The sequence below is a fragment of the Corylus avellana genome, chromosome 2, assembly GCF_965113065.1.
Source record: "Corylus avellana chromosome 2, dhCorAvel1.hap1.2, whole genome shotgun sequence".
Lineage (NCBI taxonomy): Eukaryota > Viridiplantae > Streptophyta > Magnoliopsida > Fagales > Betulaceae > Corylus > Corylus avellana.
In genome coordinates, this window is record NC_142491.1 from 31086281 (window position 1) to 31104123 (window position 17843).

At 34.6% G+C, this 17843-nt stretch overlaps 1 protein-coding gene across 1 annotated transcript; it reads right to left on the reverse strand.

Moving 5' to 3' along the window:
- Positions 1–505: 505 nt before the first annotated feature.
- Positions 506–1300, reverse strand: LOC148587615 (uncharacterized). The gene has a single exon (XM_088512723.1). It carries the CDS (start codon positions 1298–1300, stop codon positions 506–508), a length of 795 nt encoding a protein of 264 aa, XP_088368849.1.
- Between the last annotated feature and the right edge of the window lie 16543 nt (positions 1301–17843).

The window sequence follows — 17843 nt, forward strand, 5'->3', positions numbered from 1 at the left end:
AATAATTACAATTTAAAAATTAACAATAGAATAAATAAATTACAAGAGATAAAAAGTAGAGTATGGAAAGATCTCACAATGCTATAGAATCACGCAAGAGCGTTGTCCTTAAAGGTTGATTTGTGCCTCCCAGAGTGTATAACTCAGTGCGATTAAATCCTTTGACACGCAACCTCTCAAGATTAGACTATAGCATCTATCTTCATTAAGGACGCACTTCCAATAACGAAGAGTAATAGAACAATCCAAATCTTTTCTTGTAGAACAACAATTCTATAATTGAAAACATAGAAGTAATATATATATATATATATATATATATATATATATATATAAAGTAAGCTCACACTTTTTCCTATCCAAAGTCTTGAAAGACTTTATGACCAAACGGTCAACAATGATTGAAGAAAAACCGTAAAAGCTTATTAATGAACAATGCCATAAAACCTTGTAAGTGGTCAAAACTTATTTTTTTTTTGGATCAAAATAGGCTGCTCATTAGAAATCAAACGGCTGGAGCAAATTGCTCCAACAACAAAGCACCACGAATACAATCAGGTGGCGATGAATGCCAAGAATCATTCTCACCATGCTTAACAGCATGTTTAGCAAGTAGATGAGCGACATTGTTCTCCTCTCTCCTAACAAAAGAAATTTTCCATTGATGGAAGCTCTGTACCTCGACCTTTATATCCTCTACCACATGCCCCATCCAACTACTGTCCCCATCCTCGGAGAGAACAGAATCAATAACTGATTTTGCATCCCCTTCAAAATGGACATTAGTCAGACCCATCTCTCGACAAAACTGCACTGCCAGAAGGACCGCCTTCGCCTCAGCTGCCGCCGGAGCCAAACAACCCGTCTGTACAGCACATCTCGCCGCCACCATATTTCCCAGAGGATCTCGGACCACTACACTTAGCCCCATAAGACCCAGTTTTCGTTTCAATGCAGCGTCCCAATTAGCCTTAACCCAACCCGGCATAGGAGCTGTCCAACAAGCAGCAGGGACCTCCCCTCTTGAGGACGTAGCCTGCTCTCCCAGTTCTTGGGCCGCTCGAAACTCTTGTATAGAGCTATATGTTCGTTCCACAAGGACCTTCGGATGTGAAAAAGAACCCCCATGAATGAGATCATTCCTCCTCATGCAAATGCGTCGTGTCAAACCAGCGAAAAAACTAAATTCCTCTCGAGTGCAGCTATCATGCATATAGTCCATCACCTGTATAAAATCCGATCCTGTGAAAGATCTTTTCTGAAAAATTACGGGACCCATAGCCCAAGCCCACACATCCATGGCCGACGGACACTGCCATAAAATATGGAACCTCGTCTCCACTTCAAGGCCGCACACCGGACAGAGAGGATCCGCAATGACCTTTCGTTTATGAAGATTTTCCCTAGTCGGGAGAATATTGTGTGACATGCCTTCCATAAAAATTTTTTCTCAACACTAGGCACGGACAAAGCCCATAGCCTCTTCCAGATTGTACTCCCCAACTTACAATTCGAAGTGGAGGCTGCTGCATTATTTTCATTCTCTTTGAGCAAATGGTAGGCACTCCTAACCGTAAATGGTCAAAACTGTTGAAGAGTTAAAACACATGGAATTGTTAATGACCAACCATCATAAACAATAAAAGTGAAAAATCAATGGGTTTAACCACTCATGGTAAAAAACGTATAGAGAAACTAAATGGTATTTAATGACCAAACGGTCACAATAATAATTTCTAAGAAACCACTAGTTGGATATTAATCAAAGAATAAAAGGGCTTAAGAAGAAAGAAAAGAAAAAACAATAGTTTGTAACACATATATTACAACAATCTCCCACATGTTACAAACATTAAAATAAATGGAGATTGAAAGCATGCATCGATGTGGTACCCGAAAGTTTTAACCGCACCTAGGATAAATAAGGAAGAACTTAATGAATTGTGGTAGAGTTAAACTCTTTTAACCAAATCCACAAGTTAATCAAACTTATCATCCACATAAATTTCTCCAAAAAATGAAATCAAATAAAATCAAAGAAATTTGGGTTGTTCTATAGCGGGTTGGCGCCTATACAGGCCATGCGCCTCTGGGTTTCATGAGTGCTCTAGAGACTTGCTAAAGTCTTATAGGAGGCGGCACCACCTCCACACTCACATAAGGTGGCGTCCATCAATAATGTGTGCAGAGAATATCTAACCCCAACAAGTAGGGACTATGGACCCATTAAGAGTTTTAAACTCATCCTCACTCGCTTTGCATCTTTTGTTGTTTACCATAAAATGCTTTTCATGAGCGCTCTAGAGACCTACCCAAGTCTCATAGGAGATAGCACCCCCACACTCATATAGGTAGTATCCATCAAGAGTGTGTGCAGGGAATACCCCATCCCAAAAGGTAGGGACTATGGATCCATTAAGAGCTTTAAGCTCATCCTTAATCACTCTGCATCTTGTACTGTCTTACACCATAGGGATGGACTCATCATTAATCTTTTCAACATGATAGTTAATAAACATAAATTAACAGTACCATACATCATTTCACTTGTGACTTTGTTTCCCATTAAACCTCATTCATCGGATCTCCAATAACAGAGGTTGGGTAACAATCACAGTGTCATGATTTAGGTATCAGTCCTATCCCCCTCGATACTTCTCTCACTAGCCTTCTTGGTAGTGGCATGGTCAAAGAATCTGCAGAATTCTTTTATGACCCCACAAAGTCCATGGACATTATTGGTCTTGGAAAGCTGCCTCACAATATTGTGCATTTTCTCATTATAAATTCTTTGCTCTTTGCTCGAACTATGGCAGCCTGTCAATCATAATGAAAACACAGGTGGAACTGTATTAGCATATAAAGGAAAATAAATTAACCAATAGGTTCTTTAGCCATTATTTTCAATTCCTGCTTTCTCCAAGGCAACTAACTCTGACTATATAGTAAACCTTGCTATGCAAGTCTGTTTTGAGGAATTCCAAGAGATAGCTCCTCCAGCTAGAGTAAACACATAGCCACTAGTAGGCTTTGCTCTTCTAAATCAAAAATCTAGTTAACATCACAATATCCTTTTAATATAGTAGGATAATCATAATATGACAAACCAAAATTAATTGTACCTTTTAAGTATCTCAATAATTTAAAGATAGCATCCCAATGCTCAATACCATGATTATGAGTATATATACTCAATCTGCTAACAACATATGCAATAGCAGGGTATGTACAATTTGTCAAAATATCAAGCTACCAATGATTTGTGCATATTTTTTCTTGCAAAACATTATCACCCGTGATTCTTAACCAAATATATTTTTGAATCATATGATGAAGACATATGCGGATAATCAAAGTGCTTAAATCTAATAAACATCTTTTCAAAATAATATGTATGAGATAAAATAATGCAATCATTATCTCTAATAGCTTTAATGTCCAACATGACATTTGCTTTACTATGTCTTTTATATCAAAATTAGATACAAGAAATAATCTAGCTTCATGCACAACATTAATGTTAGTTAAAAATAAGCAAGTCATCAATATATCGAAAATAAATAATAACACATTCATTATTCTAAAATTTGTTATGCATTTACTTTCACCATTAATCAAATATGCAATAGACAACATCAGCTTGTCACACTTTTCATGCCATTGTTTAGGAGCTTGCTTTAATCCATACAAGGATTTCACTAGTTTGCACACTTTATGTTCTTGACCGCGAATTACCAGTCCCTCGGGCTGCTCCATATAAATTTATTCACTACTTAGAAAAGCAATATGACATCCATTTGATGTGCAACAAATTTATAAATATAAGCAATGACAAATAACATTCTAATAAATGCAATTTTAGTAACCGAAAAAATAAGTATTAAATAATCAACATTTTGCCTTTACTTGTAGCTTTTAGCTACCAAGTCTACCATGTACTTATCTTTTGTACCATCCGGTTTAAGCTTCTTCTTAAACATCTATATATAACCATTTGATTTGGTCTTAGGAAATAACTTAATGAGTTCCCAAGCAAGGTTAGATATAATTTATTCCAATTCATTATTTATAGCTTCTAACCAAAATAAAATGCATCAAATAGATTTAATTGCTTCACCATAACATATTGGATCATCATCAACAATATAGGCAATAAAATCATTACCGAGATTACTTTCGTTCAAGCTCGCTTGCTTCTTCTCAATTTTTACATATCAATAACAATTTTATTACATATCTAAAGCTGTTTTAAAAAATAGTAATCACCACTTGTGATTTTTAAACATGATTCTTATAAATAGAAGTTGCATATTACAAGCTCTATCAAGATATTAAAAGAAAATCTTCTCAACTAAAATCTCAGTAAACATGCAAAGTATCAAGTTCAACCATATAACAATAAACGATTATTGACTCACTGTCATAAATATATCATTGATATCATTCTTATGACATGATAACTTTCTCAAATACCAAATGAACCTCAATAAGAACATCAATAATCACATATATTTTATTCGGAATCATTATATCAGAGAAATTTGAAAGCTGAATGATATATATGAAGAATTACCAAATACTTTTAAAGTATTTATGCTAATCTAGCATGCCATTGCTAATAAAAATGCTAGATGCTATTTCAATTTTGAAATAGAGTAATAAACATAGGTTCATCACTTATCAAATTACAATATTCATGGAATATAAATTTCAATTAAATCAAGTGGTACCTTCATCACTTGATTTTTTTTTTTTCTTTTAATAAATGAAATTGTATATCATGTCTTGAAAAGAAAAGAAAAAAAAAAAATTAAGACCTTTGAATCATAATTTAAGAACTCACAGCGGAGCCAACGATTTTACTCAATATCCTTCAAAATAGATTATCGCCACTACACACCAACTAGGTGTTGTGAGAACCGATTTACTCAATACGCGTACCCCATCTCTCTTTCCTATCATGTGCTTTCCTGCAAGAATTTTTAGCAAAGTGTATTCTCCGCACACAAGTAGCAACGTCTATGTATTTTCTTCATCATAACATGAGTAACCACTCACTTTTATTTTTATTAATCATCGTGGATGTTCTATAACAAACTCAACACATCACAATAGAAATTGCTAAGTTTTAAAAATCCGTAAAAAGCTTAACTCTTTTTGTTGCAAGATTCAAAACCCAACAATAAAAAAAAAAACAAAAAAAAAATTATTTGACAATCAACAAATTTGAGTTCAAATAATTGAAAACTCTTACAATCAAAATATTTTCACTTTCAATACCTACACACGAAATCAAACTCTTCTTTTGATAAATGAATCAATTATCAGAATTTTTTTTCACAACAAAATCTTTCCATTCAAGATTTTATTTCATCTTTCTCATATGCGAATTGCATACTACAAACTCTTATAGTATTTGACTTCTCATAAGTTTAAATACTATTGTTATGATTTTAATAAAATCTTTGTGCAACCATCATAGTCAACCTTTAAGATTGTTAGAAATAATTTTGGATAGTGTACAAATTCTCATTGATATAAAATAATTATAATCTGAAAATTAACAATAGAATAAATAAATTACAAGAGATAAAAAGTAGAGTATGGAAAGATCTCACAATGCTATAGAATCACGCAAGAGCTTTGTCCTTAAAGGTTGATTCGTGCCTCCTAGAGTGTATAACTCGGTGCGATCGGATCATTTGACACGCAACATCTCAAGATTAGACTATAGCATCTATCTTCATTAAGGACGCACTTCCAATAACGAAGAGTAATAGAACAACCCAAATATTTTCTTGTAGAACAACAATTCTATAATTGAAAACATAGAAGTAATATATCTATATAAAAATATATATATCTCAATTGCTCTTTTTTGTATCTCACGTAGACAAAGAAAATTGGCTTAATATATATATATATAAAGCAAGCTCACACTTTTTCCTATCCAAAATCTTGAAGGACTTTATAACCAAACAGTCAACAATGATTGGAGAAAAACCGTAAAAGCTTATTAATGAACAATTCCATAAAACCTTGTAAATGGTCAAAATTGTTGAAGAATTAAAACACATATATATGGAATTGTTAATGACCAACTGTCATAAACAATAAAAGTGAAAAATCAATGAGTTTAACCACTCATGGTAAAAAACGTATAGAGAAACTAAATGGTATTTAATGACCAAACGGTCACAATAATAATTTCTAAGAAACTATTAGTTGGATATTAATCAAAGAATAAAAGGGCTTAAGAAGAAAGAAAAGAAAAAACAATAGTTTGTAACACATATATTACAACATTATTCTCCGAACTATTTTTTAAGTATCTCCATATATATATATATATTCAAATCTATCATTAAATATGTAGGACCAACATGTAGACCTACAAATCCAATGGTGAATTCAAATCTGAGAAATTATTGATGTCAATATTTTTTCCTATATTTTTCTCATCTCATCTTACAAATTAACCATTAGATTTATAGACTTATGAGAATCCCATATAACTTAATGGTGGACTCCACAAATCTAAAGGTTGATCTATTTAATTTGTATGAGAAAATGAGAAAAATATAGGCAAATTGTTGACACCAATCATTTCTCTTTAAATCAATTTTTACTTTATTTTAGCTTCAATGTATACTTTTGACAGTTTTCTCATTATATTAAAATAAAAAATAACAATAGATTTTGGCCAAGTCTAAGAAATAATGAAGGTATTTTGTATTTGTTGCGTAAAAGTTAATTATTAGTTAATTAATTTGGTGGTCAAGTTAGAGATGCAATGGAGATCATGTTGTTAGAGTAGATGCGCGAGCAAAATGAAAGGGCTTAAGATTCCAAGAGGGGTGAATTGAGGGCGCTCTCACGAAATGGGTGGTGGAGACAAGTAGGTTTTCAATGTGGGAAAGATTGGCGTCATTTTCCATTGCAAGTGTTTAAGTCTATGCTAAAGCTTGAGGCTCCAAAGACTGATTAATTTGTTTTGGCCCAAAAATTCCAGATAATAAAAATATTTTAGAACACCTTAAAATTGTTTGTTAAGTTTTGTAATTAATACTTAATCCAGGCCCATTGTATCAGTTTCCTTGCAACACCACGAACACCACCACCTGAAATTCCTTTTCTCTTACGTTTCATCAACATTTTGATTCCCAAAAGGCCACAACAATAATGGGGGACATAACAAAACAATAATAATGCTTCTGCCACTACAAAAAATCAATTTTTTACTGACATGAATTTTCTGACGTGTCAGGTGGTCTGCACGTCAGTAAATCTTCCTGACGGGGCAATTTTGACATGTTTCATGCGTCAATATTATAAGTGTCAGGAATGGAAAATTTCTGACGCGCCAAAGATGGCACGTCATAAATTCCTGACGTGTTAGATCCAACACGTCAGAAATTTCTGACGTGTTGGATTTAACACGTCAAAAAAAAATTTTGACATGTCTTTTTTTGACACGTCAGAAATTTCCTGATGTGTCAAAATTGACATGTCAGGAAATTTAAAAATTAATTAAAAAAAATAATTTTTTTTTTAATTTTTTCTGAATTTTTTTTTCAATTAAAAAATGTATTAATTTATTTTTTTTATTTTTTTTTTGTAATTTATTGAGTGGTGTAGAGAATCGAATTTCTCTGCACCACTGGTGCAGTGAAGTGGTGCATAGAAACCCAACAAATTGTTGGGTTTAAAACAACGAAAAAATTTTCTCATCTCTGCAAAAATTTTCTCCAAAATCTTTCTCCGTTCTCTCACTTCTTTTCGATCTCCATTTTCAAAAACTCAAACCCACACTGAAAAATCTTCAAACAATCAAAACCCAAATCAAAAAATCAAAAACCGAAATAAAAAAAAACAATCTGAAAAATCAAAAACCTAAATGTCAAACCCAACAAATCTTTCAAAACATAAAAAATCTTCTTCTCTTCTCTTCTCTTCTCCTCCTTTTTTTTTTTGTTTTTTTTTCTTCTGCGCAGAAACATGCTTCTCTTCTTCTTCTCTTCGATCTCCCTTCTTTTTCTTCTTCTTCTCTTCTCCCTTCTTTTTCTTTTGCTTCTCTTCTTCTTCTCTTCTCCCTTCTTTTTCTTCTGCTTCTCTTCTCTCTTTCTTTTTCTTCTTCTCTTCTCCTTTTCTTCTCCTTCTTCTGCTTTCTTTGATCTGCCGTGGAGAGAGAGATCAGAAAGTGTTGGGAAAATAAATGAGGAGGAAAGAATAAAAAGAGGAAAAAATTGAGGGAACATAAGAAGTGTTTCAAATTTCAAATATCCGTCCAATTTTTTTTTTTTTTTTTTCTTTCTGACGCTCTATTTTTGGTGCGTCAGAAATCCGCCCAAATTTTTTTTTTTTTTTTTTCTTTCTGACACTCTATTTTTGGTGCGTCAGAAAATTCTGACGTGTCCAACGACTGACACGTCAGAATTTTCTGACGCCCCAAATTTTTTTTTTTCTTTCTGACGCTCTATTTTTTGTGCGTCAGAAAATTCTGACGTGTCCAACTGACACATCAGAATTTTTTGACGCCCCAAATTGGAGCGTCAGAAAATTCTGACGCGCCAGTCTGGCGCGTCAGAATTTTTTGACGTGCTAAAAATAGCACGTCAGAATTTTCTAATGTGCTATTTTAACACGTCAGAAAATTCTGACGTGCTATTTTTAGCACGTCAAAAAATAGTGACGTGGCAAAAATTATGTACTGTTTGCCACGTCAGAAAATAGTTATTTTTTTGTAGTGTGCATAGATAAGAATAATGAGCTCACTCGTCATTCCTTCAGTGTCCTTTATGTGGGGGTGGCCATTTGGCTTGAGGGTAATTTCGGTCATCCCATATGGTTGGGCTGGTCTTGGGGTGGCCGAACCATCTTCATGGCCCTTAGGGTGGTTCCATATTACCCTTTTTTTTTCTTTTTTTTTTTAATTATTTTTTAATTTTAATACTACTCATTGTCACGTGTCAGCTTTTTATTGGATTGACGTGGACTTTCATCAATTTTTTGAACGAAGGATAGACAGGAGTGCTAACTCCATTTTAATCAATAAGCATAATATCATTTGTGATACGAATTAAAACTCAAATAAATAAAATTAAAGGCGTCAAACCATAAGGGGTCAGAAGGAAGAGGAAAGGCAAAGGCAAAGAGAACCACGTTGCCATCTCTCCCTCCAGAGAGGCCTATAAGGATATTGGTGTTCAAGAACAAGTCCTCCACACCAGTCCACCATTAATTTCTTGCACAACATTAATTCTGTATAAATAAACTGTTAACTTGTTGTATGTCTGCATGGTAACTATGTATCTAATAGATGGGGTACCTGATAAGACCTAAACTAATTGCTTCTTGTGCGGATATGTAAAAAAAAAAAAAAAAGTTTTCTTTTTGCTTTGTTCTTTTGGGTCTTGTGAATCTATGGCTCATTTTCAGGTCCCATTTTCTAAAATTTCCAATTGTTGGTTGACTTTGGAGTATGTGAGTTTTTAATTTTAACGTTTTAGTGACGAACAGAATTCAATTAAAGTTCTACTGAATTTCCATATCATTTCATTTCAACTCAGCTGAATTTATATAATGAGAAATGGGAACTTTCCAAATTTTATTATGCTTTCACATTTGGTGCATGGGTCTAACAAGTTGTATGTAGTTTCAAGTTTCAAGTTTCAACCAATTAACCCTTTTGAAGTGATTTAATAAACAAGATTATTGATCCGAGCCCAAGTCGATTTGGATATTATGCCTAAATTGATTTACTCCCAAATAATAATAACATAATTAAGGCCCTTTCCATTAAAAAAAAAAAAATGTTTAAGGTCCCAATTTTGATGATAAAAAAATTAAAAAATTAAAAAAAAAATAAACGTAGAGAAAGAAAAGGAAAAGTACGCATTCCCCCTCAAATTACTATCCAAATGACAATATCTCCCTCAAACTTTCAATTGAGACAATCTCCACCCCAAACTATAAAAAAAACTATTAATTAATGTCCCCCAATGACAAAAATACTATTAATAAAATTTATATAAAAAAAAAAAAATTTCCAAAGAAAACCATAACAATTTTTTTTTTTTTTTTTTAAAAAAAATCGTGTGGAAATTTAAAATTTTTTCTTAAACTAAAATAAAATTAGTCAATACTCTCTAATTAAGATCTTTTTTTTTTTTTTTTTTGAATGGGTATCCCAGAATTTATTAATCAGCAAGAAACTTTCTCATGTAATACAATCTCTCTAATACATTCTGGATAATTAGACCCTATATAGTTGTTCCTCTTCTTGCGACAGAGCGAATCTGGCAAGATGGTGTGCCTCCCTTCTCACTTTACTTACCCTCCACTTAGATGACTGGTTCAATAGGTATTCAGCATCTTCCACCAAATGGTCGTGCCTCCCGCCACAAGTTCCTTCTCGACCCAACGCCAAAACCACCTCCAAAGCGTCTCCTTCCACGGTAATGTTTCGAAGGCTCAGAGTACAGCTTAACTCTGCAAGTTTCCATGCAGCCAAGGCCTCGGCCGTTGTAGGATCAATGATATGGGATCTAAGAGAATTGAACACAATACTGCCACCACATTTCCTTCATGATCGCTTGCAATACACCCAGCCCCATCCTATGTGTCTTCTTATCAAGAGCGTCGTCCCAATTAAGTTTTATGCAATCTACTTCCGGTCGCTTCCACACTGTTATTGCCGGAGTTGGAGCTTGCACCTTATTGATCTGTCGGCTCTTTTCTGCATTTCAAAACAATTCAAGCTGGCTAGTGGCCTCCCTAATAATGGCAGAAGGTGGTCGTAACTCCCCTCCAAGCACCATGGTATTGCATCTCATCCATATCATCATGTCCACCATTTCTATCATCTCCATTTCTTCCTCCCCCAGTTTGTCCGCTAGCCTCTCCAAGATGGATGAGAACTCGTCCACATCGCTTGTGCATTTTTGAATGGCTAATGTGCATCCGTCTGTTACAAATCTTGGGTAGAACTCACCCTTGAAAACCGGCTTGCAAGGGAAGGGTGTCCAAGAGCTTATATAAACATGGTTAAGATTAGACTTAAGCCATGTGAGACACTAGGACCGTAACATACCACTACGCTTCCATGACCGACGTCCACGGCGGCTCACTCTATTGACACTGACCCGATGGTAGCCCTTTCTTTTTTGGTGACTCCACTCTCCTATCAGTATTTTAATTTAGCCCATAAGTCGCCCCCTTCGTGACTCGAGCCCCTCGACATGGTGGCTAGCTCTAATACCAAATTGTTACGAGAATTCATAACTAAATGTGTAATTCGCCTGTCAATCGAACGTGTGATTCGCCTATCAACCAAAAAAGAAGCAGGATCTTGCTTCTTATTCCGACCTATTTTCGCTAAATAATTAACGGTAGGAAATCAGAGGTTCCTAGGCCTCCAAACACAAGGTTTGAGAATTAATTTTTGCATGCTTCATTGCACCCCAAAATATGGGTTTAAATAGAACTACAATTTAGGTCAAACCCCTCTAGGAATTGTAAAAGTAATATTACCTAGATTAGGAAAATAAAAGAGAATATCCTTACTTGACCTACACGGTGGTGGAGAAAGTCTCATTATTAAAATAGGACCAGTGTCGGATTTACATAGGGGCGGGCGCCCCTGGTAAAAAAAATTAAAAAAATTCATCAAGTATTTTTCAGTCAAAATTTTAAGGGTCCCCCTAGCTTTCTTTTTGTCCTTCAAATAGTCATCAACGTAGAAGTGTGGAGAAAGGAGGCTATTTTTTATTAAGGAGAGAGAGAATAAAGTTATATTTTAAGGAAAATGTTAAGGTCACAACATCAATCCAACTTATGGCCAACTTCTCTCCAACGTGTCATTTAAAAAAAAACAAAAAAAAAAAATGATAGAGAGAATTTTGGGATTCTGAAAATTTGGGAAAAAAGACAATTTGTTTGATTTAAAATTCAAATTTTTTTTACACGTAGGAGAGAAGTTGGCCACGAGTTGGGTTTATGTTATGTCCATATCAAACCTCGTATTTTAATAGGGGAGAGAGAGTAGATAATAGTTTATTATTAAAAAAGAGATAGTGGGTGAATTTTATGGTGTTTTTGGTCATAGTTTAGAGATAAATGTTGTTTTTTTTTTTTGGCTAAATTTAGACTCTAGTCTCTTTCTATGTAAACTTTAGTCACGAATGTGATTTATGCTTTGAGATTTGAGGCTTTTCTAAAAGAAATAGCAGTATGCTAATAGCCCACTAAAAGGTACTCATTTTTCATAGACACTACTAGTCATTTAATTGTGCTTAGTTTATTTCACAAGTAGTTTAAATTATTATGTGTTTGTGATGTCGTTAGATAAAGATTTTTAATAGTTACTTTAATTTAATTTAATTTTTTTTTGTTGGGTAATTTGATAAGTTTGATTTGATTCGTGATACATATATTATAATATAATTTATTTTTTTGATTATATTTACCAATTTATAACAAAAATATAATACATAAAGAGGTAAAAAAAAAATTATCAATATGTTTTATTATTTTTTACGCTCCTAGTAACTGCAATCCCAAGATCCGCCATTGGATAGGACTAAGTCTCCTTATTAGGATAGGACTAAAATACTACTATTAACCTATAGTGGAGTACACCTCCTTATTGGAATAGGACTACAATACTAGGCTTGTAACACCTGCCCATACGTCTCTTGCTGAAACACAGTTCCAAAGTGCATGGGCCACCGTCTCCTGTTCCCTCCCACAGATCGGGCACATTGCTTTATCTATAATCCCTCTTTGGAGCAACTTTTGTCTAGTAGGTAGAATATTTCTACATGTTTTCTAGAGAAAAATTTTAACCACTCTTGGGCCATGGCCTTTGATACTCCACACTGTCCGCCAAAATTTTGTCATGGCCTCATCATTCGAGCAACTTCCTTTGCAACCATCCTCAATTCCTTTGGTTAGGTGATATGCACTACACACTTAGAAATCGCCATTCTTTGTTCCAGTCCAAATCAATTGGTCCTTCTGTCTTCTTGGGCAAATTGCCATTTTACATATACTCACTACAAGAAATATGGTCATTAGCGACCAAACGAATAGCGGCGACCCAAAAGTCGCCACTAATGAGGGGTCATTAGCGGTGACTTTTACATGTCGCCACTAATGACTAACCATTAGCGGCAACTTTCATGTTGCCGCTAATAGTAGCTGCTAATGATGAGTAAATAGCGGTGACTCTTAGGGTCACCGCTAATAACATGATCAAAAATTGAAATATTCAATCCTGAATAGCGACAACCCCCCTAGTCACCGCTCATGAGGGGTTATTAGCGGCGACAATGGGGTCGCCGCTATTGAGAAGAGAAAAATTAAAAATAATTAATTAATTAAAAGGTAATTAGCTGCGACTTTATTCAGTCCTCAATAGCGACGACCCCAAAAGTCGCCGCTGATGAGGGGTCATTAGCGGCGACTATGGGGTCGCCACTATTAAGAAGAGAAAAATAAAAAAATAATTAATTAAAAGGTAAAAACAAAAAACAAAAATTAAAAAAATAAAGGAATTTTGGTGCAATACTATTGACCCTACATATATAATAAAAAAAAGTTATTTCCCCGAAATTTACCACCGATAATATAAAATTATTTCTTTTATATTAATTATTGGTGCATTTTTTTTTCTATTTTCTATTCTTATTTTATATAAAAATAAAATATTTATTTATTTATTTATTTTAAATAATAGTGCATTGGGTTCCTATTAAAAACAAATTTTCCTATTAAATTAAAACGCTTAGAAAAATTAATTTTTTTATATTATTATTGATGTTATCTATTTCTTATTCTTATTTAAATGTTTGATCAATCATGATAAGAACATCTGATTGATCCTTGTGCATTAACCGATTAATCATGATAAGAACATCTGATCGACCCTAGTGAATTAATTCGATTGATCGTGATAGAATCAAATATTCGACCGAACAACTAATCGATCCTAGAGAACTAGTTCGATTGATCGTGATAGGATCAAATGTTCAATCGAACATCCAATCTATCCTAGTGAACTATTTCGATTGATCGTGATAGGATCAAATGTTCGATCGAACATCCTGTTGATCCTAGTGATTTAGTTCGATTAATTGTGATAGGATCAAATGGTCAATCGAACATCCAATCGATCCAAGTGAATTAGTTCGATTGATCGTGATAGGATCAAATGTTCGATCGAACATCCAATCGATCATAGTGAATTAGTTCGATTGATTGTGATAAGATCAAATATTCGATCGAACTTCCAATCGATCCTAGTGAATTAGTTAGATTGATCATGATAGGATCAAATATTCGATCAAACTTCCAATCGATCCTAGTGAATTAGTTCGATTGATCGTGATAGTATCAAATGTTCGATTGAACATTCGATCGATCCTAGTGAACTAGTTCGATTGATCGTGATAGGATCAAAAGTTCGATCGAACTTCCGCTCGAACATCCGATCAATCCTAGTGAATTAGTTCGATTAATCGTGATAGGATCAAATATTCGATTGAACATCAGATCGATCCTAATGAATCAATTCGATTGATCGTGATAAGATCAAATGTTCGATTGAACATCCGATCGATCATAGTGAATAAGTTTAATTGATCATGATAGGATCAAATGATCGATTGAACATTCGATCGATTCTAGTGAATCAATTTGATTCATCGTGATAGGATCAAATGTTTGATCGAACATCCGATCGATCCTAGTGAATAAGTTCGATTGATCGTGATAGGATCAAATGATCGATTGAACATCCGATTGATCCTAGTGAATAATTTCGATTGATCGTGATAGGATCAAATGATCGATCGAACATCCAATCGATCCTAGTGAATCAGTTCGATTGATCGTGATAGGATCAAATGATCGATCGAACATCCGATCGATCCTAGCGAATAATTTCGATTGATCGTGATAGGATCAAATGATCGATCGAATATCCAATCGATCCTAGTGAATCAGTTCGATTGATAGTGATAGGATCAAATATTCGATCGAACATCCGACCGATCCTAGTGAATTAGTTCGATTGATCGTGAATGATCAAATGTTCAATCGATCAATCCAAGTGCATTAGTTTGATCGATCGTGATACAGTCAAATACATATTATCTGAAAAATTTAAGCTATTAATTAATTACAAAAAAACATCGCATGAATTTTATTTTACCATAAAATATCTTTTATACCCTTATAATTGTTATAGGATTTCAAATTAATTTGAAAAAATTGTCCATTATAATACTTTTTTTAAAAAAAATTACCCTCAATAGCAGCTACAATAGTCGCCACTATTGAGTGCAAAATTTTTTGTGCCAACAGATGGCGCGTTTTCTGAAATTTTGGCACCAAAAAATTACCCTAAACACCAAAATATTTTCCCCAAACACAAAAACACCAAAATTTTGGAACCAACAATGAGGTATACCAGGAAAATGAATGTGTTGGGGGTAATATTGCAATTGTTGAAAACTCTACTATGTTACGTGGAGATGATTCGACAATGCCTATTGGTGAATTATATGTGCAACTTGATGCAAGCATGTTCATTGACGATAACCCTTCGATTGAGGAGCATAATACTAACTCCGATAATAAAGAAGAGTTAAATAGAAACTATGATACAGAATCTGAACACACAAAGAACTCTAAACACGAACAGTCATCCTCAAGCAACATTGATACAAAATGACCAAGTTGAAATTGGATTAACAAATTGTATGATGCTTTGCTACTAATATTTTATTTTTGGTTTTTCTTTTTCTACAAATTGACCACTTATGTGCAATTAACTAAATTATGTATATGAATAATTTTTTTGGTCCAAACCATTTGACATGCAATATTATGGTTATATGACTAATCCACATTTGTTTTGTGTTGTTCGTAGATCTATCAAAGCAACTAGAAATGATGATAGGCCAAAGCCAAGGTCGTGGCCAAGTCCAAGGCCGTGGTCAAGTCCGAAGACAAGGCCGAGGCCTCTGTCATGTCGAGGACCGTGATAGGCCAACTCTCGTTGATGAAGGTGATGATACGGGCGTGCTATTGCCGTCGCCCCCAGTGGCGGCGAAGGGCCATCCTTCCCAAGAGCCGTCTAATGACATACACTCATTGGGAGTCACACCCACCGCAAGCTGTAAGTTAATATATGGTCTTTTTCTTATTAGTTTGTTGCATACACTTTGCAAACTACTTTGCCAGATACAACTAACTATGTTTCCATATTTTGATTAATAGCTAGGACGTCCGTTAGATGGCCAAAGGGTAGCAACAAGAATTTGAGGTGGAATGCTACGATAGATAAGGATGGTCCGATCACTTTGGAATGGGATGATAAATGTAAAGTACCCGTGGGCGAAAAAACTGATGTGTGGTCGAGGATAATTTCTACGATTGTGTCCGATCATTGCAACCTCCATTATCAGAGTTGGAGCGAGGTCCCAAATCCAATGGTGAAGAGTTTGGAGAACGTGTGAAGGTATAAATCTCATTGTGTATGTGTATTATATCACTTGCTACAAATAATGTGACAAACTTTTGACCATTGTTTTCATAATTACATATCTCAGGGTAAGTTCGTCTTGGATATAGAGCTAAAGAAGCACAAGGATGCCTTAGAGCATCAATTAAATCTGGCCTATAAGAGGCATCGCTCCAAATTGCACCTCAAGAAATATAAAATTTATTTCCAAAATGTGAACAGCCAGGATTTAGTAGCAGTGGCCAATGCTGAAGTCAAGGCGAGGGCCAATGTTCCAGATGGACTTTCTCCGAAACAATGGCTTGCTATATGTGATTCATTCGAAATCACCTCGTGGAAGGTAAATGCATCTTAGTCAAATAAATAGTCAATTATTATTTCTAAGATTTGTATTCAGTTATAAAAAATGAAATGAAAATGTTTTTTGAATGAATTTTTGCAGAACAAATCTGACCGAAATAAGAATAATAGAGCACAGATGGAAACAAATCATACCGCTGGCAGCTCGACGTTCGTCAATGTTATTCACAAGAAGGTAAGAATATAGTGCTAAGCTTTTATAGTAATGCCCTTCAGTGTAACAATTAATTATGTGTATTACGTGCAGGCAAAAATTATTAAGGCCATACCCAATCCCATAGAAATATACAAGGACACGCACACTAACAAGGATGGGAAATTTGTGAGTGACTACACTGAGAGTAAATATGTAAGTGAATGAAATGGGTACTCATGATGAATATGTCTAATGAACTTGAATGGCTTATTTAGTTAAGGTTTATATGGCTTGTGCAGAATGAAATGGAATCAATAGCAGCAAACTTCGACAACGCTAATACCAACCAAGAAGACATTGTCTTGAAGGTGCTAGGTGGACACCGCTTGGGACATGTTAAAGGAAAAGGTTGTGGTGCCATACCTACCCGGTCAAACTCCTCACCAGCACACAACCAACACAACCATGATGAATGCTTGGCTAAACAGCTAGACACCAAAAAGAAACTAGCCGAAATGCAGGAAACTAAAGCTGCTATGCAGGATGGAAAAGCTGCATTTCAGGCAGAAATTATGGAATCAAATCCATCTCAAGCTGCTATGCAGGCACAAATGGAAAGGCTACTAAAACATCTAGGAAAGTAAGAGAATCTTGCCTATCAATTATTAATTTTTTATTTTTATTTCACACCATATCAAGTAATTATTAGAAAGATCATTGATTATGATATGAATTCTAATATTCCTAGGCCTGAAGGGAGCTCTTATGGATCTGAAGCAACCGAAAGCAATGTCTGAAGGAGCTCTTGTTGTATTTTGT